This window comes from Montipora capricornis, chromosome 6 (genome assembly GCF_036669925.1).
Source record: "Montipora capricornis isolate CH-2021 chromosome 6, ASM3666992v2, whole genome shotgun sequence".
In the NCBI taxonomy this organism is placed as follows: Eukaryota; Metazoa; Cnidaria; class Anthozoa; order Scleractinia; family Acroporidae; genus Montipora; species Montipora capricornis.
Genome location: NC_090888.1, coordinates 39191324 through 39204792, shown reverse-complemented (window position 1 = coordinate 39204792; position 13469 = coordinate 39191324). Strand labels below are relative to the sequence as shown.

General features: G+C 40.1%; 2 protein-coding genes across 2 annotated transcripts in view; one reads left to right on the top strand and one right to left on the bottom strand.

Annotated features, from left to right (window-relative positions):
• Window positions 1-1946, bottom strand: part of LOC138053889 (uncharacterized) — a 2071-nt gene extending 125 nt beyond the window's left edge. Inside the window, exons 1-2 of the mRNA XM_068900424.1 lie at window positions 521-1946; window positions 1-426 (exon numbers count right to left, since the gene is read on the bottom strand). The exon at window positions 1-426 is cut by the window's left edge and continues 125 nt beyond it. Of these exons, the coding sequence (XP_068756525.1) occupies window positions 1-426; window positions 521-1946 (1852 nt within the window). The remainder of the gene's footprint in view (window positions 427-520) is intronic.
• Window positions 1947-5183: 3237 nt separating this feature from the next.
• On the top strand, window positions 5184-6275 carry LOC138053888 (uncharacterized). The gene has a single exon (XM_068900423.1). The coding sequence runs from the start codon at window positions 5184-5186 to the stop codon at window positions 6273-6275; it is 1092 nt and encodes a 363-aa protein (XP_068756524.1).
• The last annotated feature ends 7194 nt before the right edge of the window (window positions 6276-13469 follow it).

Below are 13469 nucleotides of genomic sequence, written 5' to 3'. Positions count from 1 at the left end.
GATTATTTTCCACGTCACTGAGAAAATATTCCTGCAAGCAAATGTTGCAAATGTCGTCTTCTTCATTGGTTACCGCAGAAGAGGTACTCTCCGTGCACTGTTGCTGCCGCCATTGCTTGCCTTTAGCTCTAGGAGTTTGACTTCTTTTTGTTACCTTCCCAGTCTTCCTTGTTCTCTCATTGCTTGCATTTTTGTTCGCTTTTTGTTTTTTCTTTTTTTCTTCTCTTTCTAACTGCTTCCGAACTTTCTCTTCCTCAATTCTCTTTCGTTTTTCTTCCTTCTTCGCTTCCTTATCTCTCATCTTCTTTTGTTTTTCTGCCAACTGACGTGCTTTTTTGAGCTTTTCATCAAGTAGTAGCTGCATTGCCTCAGGTCCACTGACAAATTTGGGGAGGGTTCTCTTTAAATTCTTCCTCTTCGGAGGACCTTTTGGTTCAAGGGTGGGATACGTCAGGATCTCTTTTAACACCTCAATTTAACTGATTGGAGGTTGTCTCCCTTGTTTGAAACACCATGTAACCTCTAAGGTCTGGTTCGGAGGCTTCGTTGGCACTGTTTGTTGACTTCGTTTGCTGGCTAGACGAGCAAGAGTCGGTGTAAAGCTTTTTCCAAGCCATGAAGGTTGGGCTCCCGTCCAGGTCGTAATTTTCTTCCATTCTACGACGGCATTTTTTTCTCACCGGAGTAGACAGAGCAGCTTCCAGGGCATCAAATGCTTGAACCGTAGCGGTTGTTTGGGTGGAACCGGTCTCAGGTGAATCTTCCTCCTTGGATGGTTTGGGAAAAGGAACTAGCACCTCCCCTGAGGCCTGGTTTCTGTTAAGCGGATATATACCAGACTTGCTAAACGCACTAACAAGAACAGAAGGACCCATGACATCCTCCCAAGTCCCTTTAAAGACTGAGCAGAAATTTCTCTTGTTGGTGTCACTGTTTGGGTTCCGCTGACTGAATTCTCTAACTGATTTATACCAGCTCTTCTTCATGGGTCCGAAGAGACCAACATCAGAAGGTTGAACAAGGTGAGTCGCGTTTTTGAGAAGAGCATGCAAACAAATTCCATTCTTCTGCGCTAGCTGGAATGTCTCAGGATCAAGATGAGAATCATGGCTGTCAATGAGGAGTACGACGGGCCTCGCTGGTGGAAGGTTTGGGATGAAATGATTAGCAAACCACATGTAAAATGTTTGCGTATCCATGTATTCGGTTTCCGTCATAGGAAAAATACTTCCTTCAACACCTCCCTCTAAGGGGTTGAGAGTCACCGGGACGCGCTTTCCAGGGAAGATGAAGTATGGCGGCATCCACTGTACACACGCATTGAAACAAGGTAACATCGTGATGTGCTCTCTACTTCCTGAAAGGACGCGGTAGGGTGCGTGCTTCCGGGTAGATGGTCCAATTACTGTTCCAGCCCTCCCTTGTAGGTCGAACCCAGTCTCGTCGCAATTCCAGATTTGAGAAGGGCAATTTGCGAGACCTTTTTCAATTAGAAATGCTTCAAAATCTGTAAACCAGGTATCTACAGCATCCTTACATATACTAGCCCTTTTCTTCTCTAGAGGTCGGGCCTTGCGAAGTTTTACTTTAGGGTTGCGCTTGATGAAACTTCTAAACCACTTGTTTCCAGGCTTGTTGTCTTTAAAAGGTGTGGTCCTTCCATCTTTGTCAAGGCATTTTTTCACTGCTTTAAGGAAACCATCCTTCGACAAGCCAAAAGCACGGTTTGCCAGCTGAATCAGCCAATCTGCGATTTGGTTTTCTTCAGCTTTGGTTAGAACTGGAGAAGGCCCCTTCCGGCGGTCAAAGTTCACACTCCCATTGAGCCTGTCATGCAGGGTTGGTTTCTTTAGTTCCCACTTTTGTACGGCTTTTCGAGTACTCATTCTACCTTCTCTCACATCTTTCATCGCGTTTAGAAATTTTTCGGACCGGTGCAACGCCATTCTACAGTCACAACAGAGAGATTTGTATGAGAATTCTTGGTTCAACCATTATCGCTTCCGGTTATAGTCGTTTTACGAAATGCAGTCATGCGAAACAAACAAAATATTTCGCCTCGTGCGTGATAAAAATTTCCATGAGGAGTTGAGTAAAGTTACATTACACAAATGAATATATTTATCCTAAGCTATGGTTATAGTTATGGACATGAAATAAGTCTTGTCCGGATAGTGTACCTAGATTTCTTCGAGTTTGCCAATAGTACGCGTACAAGAGCTAACCACGACTATAAACTTTATCTGAAAAGAGCAGTTTGTATTTGTTACAAATATTCTTTCTTCATTCACATTGTAAGGAAATGGAATGACTTGCCAGGATACATTGTACATGCCGAATCTTTGTCTGTTTTTAAGACTAGACTTAAAATTTATTTGAATACATGTATTTATTGAAATTTTATTGAATCAGTAGCTATTAAATCTTATCTATATAATTTTTGTAAGTTTTTAGTTAGGGAAATTGTTTTTATACAGGGTTAACCTCACGATTTCCTTTTTCAGGATGTTTTTATATTTGAAACGAAAAGAGGGCAATCTGGGCGTGGCTAGAGCTTTATTTGACCCCCGAAAACCACTCTAAAATGAATATGATAGCATTTCTTTAAATACAACCCTAAAAGATACCTTGACGGCTAACATTTTTGGCTTTTCCTCCTGGAAACGCTAAAGGGAGATTTATTCCCCGAGCATCCCAAAGCTTTTCAAATGGGAGTCCCCCCCCCCCCCCCTTTCCCCTGAATAATTCGCGCCAAAACGCAGACTGCAGACTGTGCAGACCGTGCAGACCAGGGGTAAAATATGGCGTTACCCCCACTATTATTGAAAGCTAACCGTAAACAGGCTAACCTGAATATTATTTAGGCCTAATTAGGCTAACCGAATGTTATTTAGGCCTAATTCAGGCTAACCGAATTTTCATTTTACAGACGGTCTGCACAGTCTGCAGTCTGCGTTTTGCAGTGTCCCTCATTTAAAATTATTGCCTGGAAGGGGAACGAAAGTGGTAAAGGAAAGGGGTGAAGCTTCGACTGGTTGTATTCTCTTTTTACGAGCAGCTATAGCATTGAAATTATATTTTGTACTTACGAGATCCTACAGCTGCGTTTTCACCAAACAAACTGAAGATTTCCCTTGACACTCTTAAACCGATGACATGCCTTCCTCCCACGGCAGTAAATTTTCCTTTATGATCAGGGTACTGACATGATCTTGGTGGTCGCCAAAACTTTCCTAAAGAATACCTATGCCTTGGACAAATAGGCATTATCCCTAGCCTATCTGAGATTCGGTAACCGAGAACAGACCGGCCCTCGCTAAGATAAGATCCGTTTCGGTCAGACTTTCCGCAGGCAAATGACAGTTGAAGAAGTGCCCTCCAATACAGTCATTTCCTGTCTCTCAAAAGAAACAGCGTCTCAAGGCCTCGACTTGCCCTACAATCACCTTTTACGATAGCGTGGAAAGAACACAATTTCGACGACATTTTGATAGCATGAAAACTACTCAAGAATTTTTTGATAAATACGCTAGTTTGATTATGGTAACTTACAGAAAATGCTAAAAAAGGAGACAGAAATAAACATTCGTTGAATTAAGTCCTTATCTTGTTTGGCTTCACACCATGGAGGTCGTCCATGCCGTCTATAATATCTAAAAATTATTTTAAAATATCGCAAATTACTATTAAAGTTGGACGTGCAAGATACACCAGGAAAGAAAACATTATTTTAAGTCCGATAAACTCAAATTTAATCAGCTTTAAAAAGTCCTTTCAATAGCAATTTCTAAATATTTTTGATTGTGTGAATCTATGTATTTTCGACAATGAGGACAGTAATGCTCGCTGCGGCGATGTAACGCGGCACTCTTCAATGAAAAAAATAATGGTAAAAAACAAAAGCAAACGAGCAAAATAGAAAAAGACGAAATGCCGCTTTTATATCAAGAGAAAACAATAATTTTTCAGTGGTCGAATAGTACGTAATTTAAAAATTACTGTTTGCTTTTTCAAGTTGGGGGGTCATTAAGACCGTGTAAGGGGTCACTGTTAAAAATAGATTTGACATAAATAAGCATACATTACGTGTGGCGGGAAGAAAGTCACGTGTAAAAGAAGGACTTATAGTCTGAGTTTTGATCGATCATCGGATCGCTTCGAGTGTCAAGTTGAGTATTGAGTTTTAGATTTCAACCGTGCTTAAGGCCTGAAACAGTCGAGTGAAGTGGTAATTCGTATGGAAAATTGTAAAGAGATCATTCACCAGGAAATGAATTAAATATACCATAAAGATTAAAATTTTAAAGAAAACGACAACACTCTTGAATTTGCAAAACACGTTTCGACAGAAACTTCTGTCATCTTCAGTTGATAGATTTACAAAGCGTTAGAAGTAGGAAAAATGCTAATTACATAGTAACAACGGAATGTACATAAAACGTGGCAATTTTCACAGTGTTTCGTGTGCCTGAAGGGTGGCCATATCTCCACAAATTGTCCGTCAAAGGCAAAATGCTTTAACTGTGAAGGTAGACACCATGTAACCATTTGTGAAAGAATAAGGGACATTCCAACATCCAGGAATGTAGTTAGTGACGAGGCAACACCACATGGATCTGGATCATCTCAAGATAGGAGCAGAGAAGCTGGAACTTCAGCAATGCACGTTAGCAACAATGCCAATTCTGTGTTGTTACAGGTAGCCCAAGCCTTTGTTTGCAGACCAGATAACCAACAACTTGGATTGAATGCCCATGTGATATTTGATTCCTGTAGCCAGAGATCATACATAACCAGTATGGCATGTGAACAATTGAACCTACCAACCATTGGTAAGGAGACACTTTTGATCAAAAGATTTGGGGATAACTCAGCCTCTGTGAAGGAATGTGATGCAATTGTGTGTCAGAACATTGGATGAAATGAATGTGTATATCACCTCATATGTTGTACCAGTAATTTGCAGCCCAGTGTCCAATCAACGGTCTCGAACCACGTTGGAATGCTACCCCTACTTGCAGGGTCTACAACTTGCATGTGATACAAGTGATTCTGTCAGTGTTGATGTGCCGATAGGAGCAGATTATTAGTGGTCGTTCTTTACTGGGAACATCATTAAAGGAGATCCCTATGGACAAGTAGCCCTTGAAACCAATGTAGGTTGGGTTTTATCAGGACCAACTATGTGCTCAACATTGACAAGGTCATGCACTGTGAATCTGAGTTCCACGCATGTGTTAAAGATAGAGTCCACAGAGATAAGTGATATGAAGGATGATCTGCAGAAATTTTGGGACTTAGAAACTTTGGGCATTAAGGAACATGAAACTTCAGTCTATGACAAGTTTTCAAATGACATCACATTTACTGGAAAGAGATACCAGGTCAAGTTACCATTCAAGGATAATCACCCCATGTTACCAGACAATTATACAGTGGCGTTGCGTAGACTGACAACAGCAATCAAGAAGCTCAAGAACCAACCAGAAATTCTGAAGCAGTATGATGGTGTGATTAGAGAGCAACTGCACAATGGTGTAGTTGAAATGGTACCACAAGATCAAATACCACCGCCTGGAGATGTCCACTATCTTCCACACAGGACAGTAGTGAGACTTGACAGAGATACAACTAAGGTGAGAGTTGTATACGATGCCTCATCTAAAGTGTTTGGGCCTAGTTTAAATGACTGTCTGCACATTGGACCTTTTCTTAATCCCTTGTTATTTGACATTTTGCTGAGGTTCAGAGTCCATGAAGTTGCCCTAACCGCAGGCATTGAGAAGGCGTTTTTGAACATTGAGATTGATCCTGAACACAGGGACTTTGTGAGATTTTTATGGGTTGAAGATCCGAATAAGGAAAGTCCAGAAGTCATGGTACTACGTTTCGCACGTGTTGTATTTGGTGTAAACTCAAGTCCTTTCATTCTAAATGCCACAATCAGATACCATTTGAACACATGTTTGCCAGTGGACAGTGCACTTGCAAGAGAGCTGTTGAAGTCTTTATATGTTGATGACTATGTGTCTGGAAATGGTGACGTGGATAGTGCGTTCAAATTGGCTAAGAGGATAAAGCTCTGTGTTAAGTCAGGAGGCTTCAATATGAGAAAGTGGAGTAGCAATTCAGAAAGTCTGCTGAAATCACTGGAACAAGATAAAGCTTTCAGTGATGACTTTGAAAAGAGCAATGGACCTAGAGTAGAAGAAGAAGACGAAAGCTTCTCTAAATCAGTTTTCAAGCAAAGTACAGAAAAGGATCACAAACACTGATAAGGAGTACAAGCAGTTTGTCGAGAACCGAGTGGCCGAAATTCGAAGGAATTCACGCCCTGAGCAGTGGAGGTACTGTCCCACAGCAGACAATCCAGCTGATATCGCGTCCAGAGGAATCAAGTCTACTGAGTTGAAAGAAAGCAGCCTGTGGTTACATGGACCCGACTTCCTGTCTAAGAGTAGTGAGCAGTAGCCAGTTCAACCGACAGTTGTACAAGTCAGAGAAGATTTAAGCGAACCGAAATCGTTTAAACCAGCTGTTTCCAGCTTAGTCACCACGTGCGTTCAAGGGAAGGAAGAAGAACCGAGTCTAGCTAACTTAATCAATCTTGAGAACTTTAGTTCTTTAACCAAGCTTCTAAGAGTGACTGTGTTGGTTTTGTTGTTTATTGAGAAATTGAAGAAGACGAGGTCCCGAGAAGGAACGGAGGAAGATTTTAAGAAATTATACAGACAAGCAGAGATGTAGTGGATTAGGCACGTTCAGCAAGAGATCCCAAAAAGCGACAAGTATCCACAGATGAAGTCATCATTAGGACTTTATCGAGACGAAGAAGGGATACTACGATGCCGAGGAAGAATTGGCATGTCTTCCCTACCGCACGATACACGATTTCCGATACTGTTGCCGAGAAGTCAATATTTCACTAAGTTGGTGATTCTCAAGTGCCATGATCAAGTGATGCACAATGAAGTGGCAGAGACTTTGGTTCAAGTTAGGTCACGGCATTGGATTGTGAAGGGCAGACAAACGGTGAAGAGTATAATCAACAAGTGTGTACTGTGCAAGAAACTTGAAGGTCGTCCATATGGAACGCCACCTACCTCTCAACTTCCAGGGTTCAGATTGTCCGACGAATTTGCATTTACAAGTATAGGAATTGACTTTGCGGGCCCTGTTTATGTCAAGGACATTTATCACAAGAATGATGATATGAACAAGGCATACATCGTGTTATACACATGTGCCTCCAGTCGTGCAGTTCATCTCGACGTCGTCCCGAGGTTGACAACCGAAGCTTTCGTGAGAAGTGTTAAAAGGTTCATTGCCAGACGAGGTGTTCCAAATCTTGTAGTGTCAGATAATGGATCCACTTTCAAGAGTGAAGAGCTGAAGAAGTTGTTAGCAGACCACCGCATAGAATGGAAATTTAATGTCGCGTTAGCTAATTGGTGGGGAGGATTTTTTGAACGTCTCGTTAGATCAACTAAACGCTGTCTCAAGAAAACCTTAGGAACCGCGAGAGTCAGCTATGAAGAATTGCTCTCTGTTGTTGTGGAAATAGAGGGAATACTGAATTCACGACCTCTCACGTACGTGGATGATGAATTACGAAGTCCATTGGCGCCGTCACAATTGGCTATTGGTCGTCGCCTGTTGAGTAAAGAAGAGAAAACTCCCTCGGAAGCGCCTCAGACCAGAAGTGAATTGTCAAGACGTGCGAAGTATCTGACAACTGTTCTGTCGCAGTTTTGGAGACGTTGGCAGAAGGAGTACTTGACAGAGTTACGTGTCCATCATAATTGCCAACTGAAAAACAGGCAACCAACTGTCAATGTAGGAGACGTTGTTTCCATTCACAAGGACAGGACGCCGAGACTATTTTGGAATATGGGAGCAACCATATTCGAGCAGCAGTGGTGAGAACTCGAAGTGGAGATCGAGTAATCGACGTGACAAGACCCTTAAAGACGTTGTTTTCTGTAGAAACTGGATTAGGAGTACATGAACGTCAGAAAGGGAACACTGATTTTCCAATTACCTTTGTGGGAAACGCTGAACAAGAACACGTAGCTGAACATTAAGGATTGCAAAATAAACAATGATGAACCCTCTCTCTCTTTTTTTTTTTTTCTGTTTCAGTGGCAACGAACTTCAGTCGTTAATTGTTGATTGACCCTTGTCAATCAAGGAGGGGAGTGTGTTAAAAATAGATTTGACATAAATAAGCATACAGAAGGACTTATTGTTTTGATCGATCGTCGGATCCCTTCGAGTGTCAAGTTGAGTATTGAGTTTTAGATTTCAACTGTGCTTAAGGCCTGAAACGGTCGAGTGAAGTGGTAATTCGTATGGAAAATTGTAAAGAGATCATTCACCAGGAAATGAATTAAATATACCATAAAGATTCATTACAGTCACCCAGAAGTCATACCAGCAGAGGCCCTTTGGCTCACAGGTTCTCACACGTTCGTACGACGAAACAGATCTGTCCTTGCGTAATATGTAGCTCTAACAGTGCACCATATTGTTTTGGTATTGTCTATCATTGTAGTTAAGTGCCATGGTAGAAGCCTTGGGTAAATAGCCTGAGAAGCCATGTGGTTACTAGCAAAGTACTGAACCCAGAAAGATTGAAGAAAATAAATGGGAAGTGAGAAACATTGGCTTCTGGGCTGACATGTTGATAAACTTCTTTTCACCACAAGTTTAAGCGTGCCCTCTGAGCATCTGACATATACCCTTTCGTAAAACAGAAGCATTGGACCGAAAATACTATTAACGTTAACAAATGCAAATTCAGTAAGGTACAGATTTTGTTAGCTTGCTTTATGCAAAAACAAATATTGATGCAAAAGTAAATAAATATTGATACACAGTTTTTAGAAAGAGCAGAAGGAAGTTTCCAGGACGGTCGCTCGAGAATAACATATTTACAACATGAAAACAACATCAATTTTGAACCGTGAATATAGAATATGAACAGTTACGATCAGCGACAAACATTTTGGGAGATTTTTGCTACGTTCAATTTTGTTATTGTAAGTCTTGGCTGCACAAATAAATCGCAAATCGAAAGTGACATGGCCGGAATTCAGCGGGCGCCGTGATTAAGTTACCGCGGCATGTTTCATCGCGCAGAATGCCTATTGTTTTGGGGACATTTACTTACTGTACGGCAAAAATTATAGATCAGTATAAGTGGTTTTCCTGAATGGGTATTGTTAATCTTGACAGCCATTATTATACAGACCTGTGCTTAAGACAATAGCTCTTCAACCCGAGACGCACCGTTTCCAAACACAACTCCAACAAGTAGTTTTCAAACTCAAAAGGCGAAAGGTTCTTGTTGACCAATTTTCGAAGTTGAAACGGATTTTGTTCCAGAAGAGATCCATCTTCTATTTGCCGTGCGTGAAAATTCGAAAGGTCGTTTAGATAGTGAAAACGTTGCTGTTGAAAACGGCCCCCATACAAAAAATGGCCGATTTTTGTCCAGTTTAAAACGCAAAAGGCGAATCCTTATACCTTCTATATTCACTTACTTCTCGGCTTAAATTGAAGGTACAACCTTCTTCTTCAAAACGCCGCGCGTGAAAGTTGAAGTTATAACTCCTGGGAATCAGAAAACTAAGTTTTATCAGCCCTAGTGGGCCAATTTGGGCCCTTTTTTCTCTTATTCAGGACATTTCAAGGCACGCGCGCTTTCGAATTTGCCGCTTCACCGGTTATGAATAATTAATGATGTCCAGGCATTCTGCGCGATGACTTGCCAAACAGTGAAGCATCTGTGTCAAGTGATGACAAGATACCGGGTTTTAGTAAGTTTCTTTTCCTGTCAAGTGTTATAAAGTTTGACAATAAATGAGCGAATTCAAAACGAAGTTCACAATCGCCCACCATTGTTTCTGCAAAGTCAAAAATTTACTCTCCAAGACGAGGTTATTTATCACCAGGTAATTCCATCATTTTGGAAATAGCAGCAGACCTGTTTATTTTCATGAAACCTTTCCTGCTTACAGAGCAATACTAAAAATATCCTCCCGTATCACGTTTCAACCTTAAGCTCGAAAATTCAATACACAACATAATATTATAATTCACAAAGGCAGAAAATATCACAGAATCCTTTTCCAGCGAAACATTTTATTGAAACAAACAACATAAGATGCACTAAAACGCCATTCGCGTTGCAATGACTTTCCATTGCTGGTTAACGAGAATAACAAACTTACGAGGCAGAATGTATATTTATATTTAAGTTAGCACAACAGAAAAACGCTAACCACATTTTGACACGAAAATGCTTTACTATTGCCATAAAAACTATCCAGTTAAGCTCGCATATTATAAAACATGATGAATTCATAAAGGCCACCTTTTCCAGCGAAAAATTTTTTGAAACAAACAACACATTTGCTCTTAGAGGCAAAAACCCCTTCCTATTTCGTTTCGTGCATGAAGAGAAAAAACTCAATCGTGTCAAATATGCGCAATATTTCAACAAACTAAAATTTCAGGATCAAACCGTTTCCATGAAGAACCTTTTCCTTGAATAATGAAGCACAAAATAGACGACAAGCTCCCTTTCAAAGAATTCTTGGCTGTCACATTTCCAATTTTTTTTTACCTGAAGACTGTGCAAAGTTGATCACAGATCCACTTAAGGTGTTCGATTCGTTCTCTGTCTTTGTTGAACCCGGAAGTTACCAGAGAATTTTCCATTTGGTTTCAGTGTTCTACATAACAGCACACTTGGTAAATATTATTTTAGAAATGCAGCTCACTTTGATTTCTGCTCGACGGGCGACAGATTGTTATCGAAGTCCATTACTCGTCGCTTTTGAGATTCTAGGTGTTGGTTTTCACCGCCTGCCTAGTTTATCCAACTGACTTTCCATTATTGAGTTCCATAAGGGTATATTTTGTTTAAGGATCCACTAAAACGCCATTCGCGTTACATGACTTTCGACGCCATTGCAGGCTACAATAGGTTAATGATTCTACTGTGTCCACCAGAGAAATCTACGCAGTTCCACTACCCTCTCGAGCCTAAGAAAATACGCGCAGAAGGCTCTATGCAAAAAGATACCACTTACCAGGGGAGAGACAGTCAAGACTTTTACCGACAAGGAAGAAAAAAAGAAAAATAAAACCGAACAAATGCCACCCACTTTTAGACTGGGATTGCAATACGGCAACCCAGAGAAAAGGAACGGGAGGTGCGTGATGCGTGACCGCAAAGGTGACAGATCGATCAGTGTTAGAAATCAAAAGCAAGGCAAGGTTTCGAAGATTTCTCAATTTTTGGTGTAAAATAAGTCTCATTGAGTTCTCCAAACGTTGAAACTCAATAAATCTAATCAGGTAACACCAAACCATTCGCTGACATAAATTAAAAGTCATATCAGTTAAGTCACGAGATTCGTATTTTCTACTCAAAATGTTGAATTTTCAGCTACCGGCTCGAATTTTTTGCGCTTCAAAATTACGAGTGCCCACAATTTTTAATACAGATATTTGTAGCTTAGCCTTAGTACATTACGCTGATAATAGTCTTCATTCATGTACAGGTCCCACTTTTGAAAAAAATCTGTTTGTATGGAGGCTATGTTGGCAAAAATGCTAAAAAGGTTTTTAAGAGGGTTTGGGAAAAAAATCATAACTTTGCTTGTGTTTAAGATAAGCTTGTAGTTCTTAATTCTGTGGAAAGAAGAAAAAATTATCAAGTAATTCTGAAAAAAAAAAAGGTTGTTTTGTTAAATGTGCGAGTTTTAGCATGCATCACGTAACCACCAAAATTTGGGTTTTCAATTTCCGGTTTTGTGTGATTTTCGACTTGCCTATACAAAAAACTCGTCAAAAAATGTAGAAAGCGAATCTGGCGAAATAAAGGCCATTTTCGTTCATCGCATATGTTGCTTGACTTGAGTAGAAAAAATGAGGGCAATCCATTTTCCACCAAAGTTTGAGTGGTTAGTTCTTACACGGACACGCTCTTAAATATTCCTATTCAAAATAACTTAAACTCGTGCAAGTTCTTGAAGAACTTCTAAGTACTAAAAATTATCTTTAATGTAAATGCTACAATTTGAGCAATTTTCTTATTCAATTAATTCCTATTATTCAAATACATTCCCATTCAATTGTAAGACCTTCCAATTACTTTACTGCAGAACCAATACTAAACAATTCTCCGCGCTTTTTTATCAAGCTTATAAGTTTTACAATTCTCCTAATCGATGTTGTTTCTGTCAACTTTCTTGTCTACGTATACTTTTAAGAAAATATTTCAAGGAATTTTTTTATAAGAATTATTAATGTATAACGCAGTTGTTTATTGTTTGCTACGAAATTCATGTTTGTTGAAGATCTGAAGAGCAATCTGTCTACTTTTTGGCCTTTTATACTATTTCATCTCTTCCAGTTTTCGAGTCTCTAATTATCTTAGTCGTTCGTTGGTTAGAACAGATCCATTCTAGGTCATGTTACTGAGGAGGTCTTGCCCAAGTTTGTTTAGAGGGATAATGCGTCTCTAGTTCAAAACGACAATGATTCGCGTGTTTTTCTTGATTTTTAGTCCTGTGGGATAGTTACACAACATCGGATTGTTTCACATTTTTGGCAGGCGTTGACATCATTTTTGGGAGATGGGAACTTCAAGACATGCCGACCAAAAATGAACGGTATCTCGGAATAATTGCTTTCGTTTTCGGTTTTATACAACACTTCATTGAAATTCGTGTCATGCATGATCACTGTGAAACTCAGAAAACCGTGAAGTACGAAATAACAATATTTCTGCACTGTTAACTCAGTTGTATGTATAGTGATTAATCAAAGTAAAACCCACAATAGGATACTATAAATAACCATACCAGTGTTTACGGATCTCCGAGTTTCGCAGTAAGAGTTTGACAAACTGCCCTCTCTGTTGCTGGAGTTCTTATAAAAGAAAGCTATATCACTATTTCGTGATCTGTCAAGGTGCAATGGTCCACCTTTAATTCAATTAATTCAGTGGGTGTCAGTAAAGACGTGACTGGGTTGTGTCTACAACAACGATTTTTAATGTACAGAGAGTGGAGGAAAGGAAAAAAATCCTGGTTCTTTTTTTGCAACAATAGCCCTTTTTACAGTTCCCGGCGCCATATTGGATATGTAACCGCGCAAACATGATAGCGAGGCTAGTGTTGAGTCGCGGAAGATTCAAAACAGCTGATAGTAGTGTTAGAGTAGCCTTTGTAGTACGATTTCACGTTCTTCTTTGCGATCGTTCAACCGAAATGGTTTTAAAATATAAAGACCAGGAAATCGCGTCACTCACTGAGACCCAAAGGCTTACAGCCAAATATTTACGCATTATTTTGCGATCCCATTCAGAGTCGCCAGGCGGGACGAAGGCCGACTTGGTGTTAAAAGTCTATGCATTGCTTATGCGAGAGATTTTTCCATCGGCAGTGAATAGC